The sequence below is a fragment of the Penaeus vannamei genome, chromosome 5 (assembly GCF_042767895.1).
Source record: "Penaeus vannamei isolate JL-2024 chromosome 5, ASM4276789v1, whole genome shotgun sequence".
Classification (NCBI taxonomy): Eukaryota; Metazoa; Arthropoda; class Malacostraca; order Decapoda; family Penaeidae; genus Penaeus; species Penaeus vannamei.
Window position 1 is genome coordinate 31,101,687 of NC_091553.1, and position 7,500 is coordinate 31,109,186.

Sequence of the window (7,500 nt, forward strand, 5' to 3'; positions counted from 1 at the left end):
TTGTAATGTCATTAACAATAGTATTAGTAATAAAGATAACAAAAAGTTTTCAAAAAAAAAATAATAATAATAAATAAAAAGATAAATAAAATAAATAAATAAATAAACAGGTGAGATTAGATAGGATTAGTAATGGAGTTATTGGCATTTACAGGGCTATCAATGTGTACACAAACTAATAAACTAAAATGATAGAGGACATGGTATGTACTTACACTAATGATCCACAATATCTAACACCCTAAGGCCAAGTATAAACATTTGCATACCCTTTCAGAAGGGATGGATTGATAACACTAACTACCAATTTCACCAAACCACATTGCATGACCTCTCTATACAAACTTTTGCATAGGTGACTTTTTACAGAATAAGGAGAGATCTTTGTGAGTGTGTGTATATGTATTAAATTGACTTGTATTCTACTGAGAATAAGATTGAAAGTTTATTGGATTTGGGGAGGGAGGATGAAAGAGAGAGCTCATGGGCAGCAAATGAAAGATGAGGCAAGCCATGCTAAAGTTTATATAGTTCATAGAGTTCCTATAATGTCCTTTGATGGTACTTGAAATTAGTATTAACAACTAACTCGGCCTCCAGGGGTTGAAGATTGTGGATTGTGAGTATACATGCCATCCCATCATCAATAGGTTTAGGGGTGACATGTCCGATTCAGATACATATAAAATTATAACATAGAGACACTCAGCATAAACCTGCATCATTGGAACATCTCAGTACTTACACTTTCAATACTCTAGTTAGCTTAGCTAATGAAATGTACATGCAACTGTAAACCTAAAATTTATTCATATCAACATAAAGTTTGAGTGTGAAAGTTCTTGTGAAAATATTAGTATGCCTTTGTGTGTGTTTGAGTGCAAATATCAGTGGATTCATTTGCATATGAGATGTTATCACAATATGCAAATAATCAATATAAGAAATGGAAAAGGTGGCTGAACAGTGTATGTTTTAAATTACATTTACATATAATCAAAAGATTATTATCCCAAAGATATGTTTGGATATCCCAAAGATATGGATGTTTGGCATCCTAGGAAATGAATGTCACATTCTAAAAGACCCATTTTAAAGCATAAATATATGCAATTAACCTTTAATAGCTATAATGGACACTTTTTGTGCTAGGTCAGCTATGTTATCAGAATAAATGGTAAGAAGGAAGGAGAGGGACATGGTCAGGGAAAGGGAGAAAGGGAAGGAGGGAGAGAGAGTAAGAGAGAGGAAGAGAGAGGAAGAGAGAGGAAGAGAGAGGAAGAGAGGGAGAGAGAGTAAGAGAGAGGGAGAGAGGGAGAGAGAGTAAGAGAGAGTAAGAGAGAGTAAGAGAGAGGGAGAGAGGGAGAGAGGGAGAGAGGGGGGTGGGGGGGGAGAGAGGGAGAGAGAGAGAGAGAGAGAGAGAGAGAGAGAGAGAGAGAGAGAGAGAGAGAGAGAGAGAGAGAGAGAGAGAGAGAGAGAGAGAGAGAGAGAGAGAGAGAAGAGAGAGAGAGAGAGAGAGAGAGAGAGAGAGAGAGAGAGAGAGAGAGAGAGAGAGAGAGAGAGAGAGAGAGAGAGAGAGAGAGAGAGAGAGAGAGAGAGAGAGAGAGAGAGAGAGAGAGAGAGAGAGAGAGAGAGAGAGAGAGAGAGAGAGAGAGAGAGAGAGGGAGAGAGAAAAAGAGGAGGAGAGGAGGGGAGAGGTGGTAGAAAGGAGGAGAGGAGGGAGAGAGGAGGGAGAGAGGAGGGAAAGAGAAGGGAGAGAGGAGAGAGAGAGGAGAGAGAGAAGAGAGAGATAGATAGATAGATAGAGAGAAAGAGAGAAAGAGAGAAAGAGAGAAAGAGAGAAAGAGAGAGAAAGAGAGAAAGAGAGAGAAGGAGGGAGAGAGAAAGAGAGAGAGAGAAAGAGAGAGACGGAGGGAGAGAGAAAGAGAGGAGGAGGGAGGGGGGAGGGTGAGGGGGAGGAGGAGGGAGAGAGAAAAGAATGAGAAAAATAAAACAACTAAAGAAGAAAGATCAGACAGGGGGGTAAACTCACCTGCTTCCCTGGCCTGCACCACGTGAGGACACAGCCATCCTGACAGGACGTGACGAGGCAGTCTTCTCTGAACACTAGACCAGATAGCCGTTCATGTCCAATCTTTTTACAAATCATTGGCTCTAAAACTGGGCACTCATCTAATCGTGGACATATTGATGTACCCATAGTCTTGCATGAATCTTCCGGTGGTACAGTTGAACCTCCTACTTGATTCTTGTTCACCGAACTTTTGCAATTTTGTGTCGAGTTTTTTGATGCTAAGCTGAGGCTTCTTTTATGGTCCTTTTCCCCTTTTTCTTTATCCTTCTTTTCACCAAAGTTGAGGTTGGCCAACTTGGCTGTGAGTGAATTGGTGGAGTGCGAGTGGTGAGACGCATCACTTCCAACAGAAGATTCTTTTACATTGTTGCACTTTGCATTAGCCACTGACTGTGAAGTCTGATGACCACTCACAGTCGATCCAACTCCACCACTACTGCTGACAACCGTACTCGATCTTGGCCGTAGGTATGGCTGCCTTAACACATCATCCTTAAGGTCCCATAAACACAATAAAGTGTCTTGACCAACTGATCCTAGCCGGTAACTCGTTACAGACAATCCTAAGCCTTCAGAGGCCAGAGAGTTCCTGTTAGAGTTTGGTTTAGAATTAGGAGCACTATTAACAGATTTTCCACTTCTTACATCATTACCTACATTATTATGCTTCGTTGTGTCTTCGTTACAAACATCAAAACCATCCATATCACTATATAATGTTGTATAAGAATCAAAGGCCACTACAGTGACCCAACTCTTATGACCCTGTCCTCTGGCCACAACTCTTTTCTCTTGAAATGACCACACAGTGATGAGGTCATCTTCACCTCCTGTAACAACGTATCTCCCATCAGGCGACCAACAAACACACAATAAACCCCCATAATAACTTCTAGCACTCCCCACTAAGTCCATTGTATCAAAGTTAAACACCCTCAAAGAACCATCCTGGGACACCACAGCCAAGTATTTTGAGCACGGTGAAAAGGCAAACTCGTTGATGCTTCCTTCACCAATGACCCATCTATATAATGGGTTTCTCGTGCTTTTTGTTTTACAAGTGTAGACTGAGTATCCCTCGCCTTGTTTAAAGAGCTGATAGTGAGGTCTATCAACACCACACAACAGTTCTTCATTATAAGTGTACATATGTCCGCTACTATGAGCAGCTAAAAACTGGTTAGGAGAGCCTGGTACCCACTTTACACAAGTTACTTTTGTCTTGTCAATCAGTCTCTGAAATGGTAAGAATGAATATTAAAATTGGTTTTAATTCTAAATTATATCACAGAAATATTTACGGGGAACCATAATAAAATGTCTGTAAAAACATGAAAGGATTTCTATATAAGTGGAAGAGTCAAAATAATAAAAGGAAAAACAAAGAGAAGGATATCAGAAGGAACTTTTACTAACCTCTCCAGCATTGTAAGCTTTATTAACCTCCTTAGTGATAGGGTCTATGAGTTGAACCTGGCCACCCAACAACCCTACCAGCAATGACACTCCTTCACCACTGGCTGTAGTGCTGTTGAAATCATGGCATGTTGGAACATCTTCTTTGTTGTATGCTCTCTTGTCTATAGGTTTTGTTAGGTCTACTGCCTGAAATAAAAACATTTATTTAGTTTTTTATTCAAAACAGCTGTCAGTATTTCCGTAAAAGCAAGTTGAGATTAGATTATCACTTTCATTCCAATTAACTTTATCCCAAGAACATATCTTTTCCTACATCTCAGTCACGACATTCTAAGCAAATACAAAACAGCTTTTCCCACATCGCACTCATCATTGTGAGTATACCTTACAAAAATATATCAACATACACATTTTCACTAATGATTCATGAAAGCCTGTAAAATAAAAATCTGCTAGGCAAAATGTTCTCTCTGACTTGAACACAGACATGATTTATGTGATGAACAAATAAGAAACAACATCATGAGGTCACCATCAAAACATCCATTAATCACTACACATAATGAGAGAAATGTAATTATTCCTGCCATTCTACAAAGACACTTTTCAACATGAAATTGTCAGTCAGACACATTTCAATCAAAGAATTTTCAATAATAGAGCAAATCATATTAATAATATATAATATAATGAGACACCTCTGCATGCCCATAAAAGCATAACAATAATGAAAAAAAAAAAAAAAATGTATTCAAATGTTACAATATACAATAGCAATTAATAATAGTAATAGTAATAACAAAAAAAGTATCAACAATTTCAACAGTAGTACTAATTATAATAGAAATATTAATAATAACAATAATAATAATAACAACAATAATGATAACAATAACAATAACAACAATAACAAATCAATAACAACAGAGATAACAATAATAATAATAATAATAATAATAATAATGATAATAATAATAATGATAATAACAATCATAATAATAACAACAATAATATTGATAATAATAATAAAATGATTGAATAGTTAGAGAAAATAAAAAAAACATATATAAACATATAAAATTTCACTATGATGATGATATTGAGGGTGGTAATCATAATAACAATAATTATAATCAATTAATAAAAATAACAACAACAATAATAATTATTATAATAATAATAATAACAATAATAATAAATAACAACTAAAGTAGCAAAAAATGATGAAGATAACAACAATAACAATAATAATAATAATAATATTACTGAACACAATAATAACAATAACATAATAATAATATCACTAACTATTATAATAAGAACAATAAAGATAAAAATAATAATATTAACGATAACAACAATAATGATAATTATAATAATAACATTCATAATCCAAAATACAAATACAATTTAACCACATGCCTACGGCGATAGCATGTGCATACATGCCATGCCCACTGTGTGTTTAATTTAGTAATTGTTTTTACATAGAGATAACTCCACACATACTAGGTCACAAATGCGCCAGTTACAAGAAGTACCTATCTCCCTGTTTACCCTCTTCCTTGATTTTCAATAATATTTTCTAGTATTTAATACTGCTGTTAGTAATATCAATAACAACAGAGAAATTATGTTTATAACAAAAGTATCTTTATCAATACTGATAGCAGTAGTAAATTATTTTTTTTTACCACTATTTCAAGGAAAGGCGAAGTCCTAAGATCTACTAACTGACTCCTTTGTGGATAAGCACAGAAACATTGACAAAACAATATATTTTCCCGGCAGCATTGGGTTAAAATAATAATAATAATAATAATAATAATAATAATAATAATAATAATAATAATAATAGTAGCAATAATAACAACAATACGACTAATAACATTTTATGATGATAACAATAACAACATCAATGATAATTAGAATTAATTATGATAACAAAAATAAATATAATAATATAAAAAATAACAATAACAATTACATAAAACCAATAATAATAATAATGACAATAATAATAATAATAACAAAAATTATAACAATTCTTATTTTGATCACAAATACTGTTGATAAAACTACTACTACTATTACTGGTAAAACTATCAATAATAAACAGAATAATAACAACAATAATAAAGATAATAACAATGGCAATAATAGCATCAATAATAATAATAATAATAATTCATAATAACAATATCAAGAACACTAACAATATGACTATAAAAGGTAACACTACCACTACTAATAATAATAACATTGATAACAAAAAATAAATTGAAAAATTTGTGGCAATAATAAAAATATCAATAAAAAAAAAATAATAACAATGATAACAATAATAAAAAATATAATATTAATAATAAGATATATAATAATAATAATAATGATAATAATAATAATAATAATAATAATAATAATAATAATAACAATAATAATAAGATATATATTATATATATATATTAATAATAATAATAATAATAATAATAATAATAATAATAATAATAATAATAATAATAATAATAATAGCATTAACAACAAAAAATATAATAACAATGACAATAATAACATCATTTATAATAATGATAATTCATACTATCAATATCAATACTACTTATAAAAGAAAGAAAGAAAAAAATAATAACAATTACAATATGAATTTAAAAAGTAACAGTACTGCTACTACTATAACTAAAATCATTCATAATAAAAACTATAATGGAAAATCAATGGCAATAATAATAAAACCAGCAACAACAACACCAACAACAATAGCAATAATGATAATAATAACAAAAATAACTGTAATAATATCAATATCAATATTGACATATTGATAATATATATAATACCACAATAAATTAACAATACGACAGCAGTAATATATAACAACAATAACAATAACAATGACATAATGAAATGACAAAAACATTAACAATAGCAAAAATAATATAATAAATGATGATGACCATCATAAAAAATTGTATATGATAATAAAATTAATAACAATAATTTAAAAAATAATAATAATAATAACAATAATAATAATCACAATATCTAAAATAAGCAATAGTTATATCAGTAATAATAATAATAATAATAATAATAATAATAATAATAATAATAATAATAATAATAATAATAATAATAATAATAATATCAAATAACACCATTACTAGTAATAATGACAACAAATTAATAACAACATTAAAAACAATAAAACACCATCAGCAATAATAATACCACTAATGATGATGATGATGATGATGATGATGATATAATAATAATAATAATAATATGATAAAATAACAAAAAAAATAATAATGATTATAATAATAATAATAACAATAACAATAACAATAATAGGAATAACAATAAAATTTATTAATAGTACTAATATTTTTATTATCATCATTATTATTAACATTATCATTATTACAATAAAACATGATGAGAATGGTAGTTCCTAAAAAGAATCATAATGAAATAATAATAATAATAATAATAATAATAATAATAATAATAATAATAATAATAATAATAATAATAATAATAATAATAATAATAATAATAATGATGATGATAATGATAATATATATTTTATATATTTTCAATAATACATAATACTTAAAAAAAACACTAATAATTATAATAACATAATAACAGTTAAAATAATAAAAATAATATCAACAAATATAATTACAACAAAAACAATAACAACAATAATAATAATCTAAACAATGCAACACTAATACTAATAACAATAACAACCAAAATAATTATCATAATAGTAAAAATAATAGAAAAAAAATCTAAAACAAGTACTACTATTACAAATGAAATCAATAACATTAATAATAAGATAAAAATAATTATTACTATCATAATAATAATTATATAACAACAATAATTGGTGTTTAAAAGACATATGACAGTATTAATAATATAATGATGATGATGATGATGATGATGATGATGATGATGATGATGATGATGATGATGAT

At 29.5% G+C, this 7,500-nt stretch overlaps 1 protein-coding gene across 1 annotated transcript in view; it reads right to left on the bottom strand.

Moving 5' to 3' along the window:
- The window catches only part of LOC113806095 (WD repeat-containing protein 20), a 21,769-nt gene that overhangs the window by 4,856 nt on the left and 9,413 nt on the right, over positions 1–7,500 (bottom strand). Inside the window, exons 2-3 of the mRNA XM_027357204.2 lie at positions 3,491–3,679; positions 2,033–3,310 (exon numbers count right to left, since the gene is read on the bottom strand). Of these exons, the coding sequence (XP_027213005.1) occupies positions 2,033–3,310; positions 3,491–3,679 (1,467 nt within the window). The remainder of the gene's footprint in view (positions 1–2,032; positions 3,311–3,490; positions 3,680–7,500) is intronic.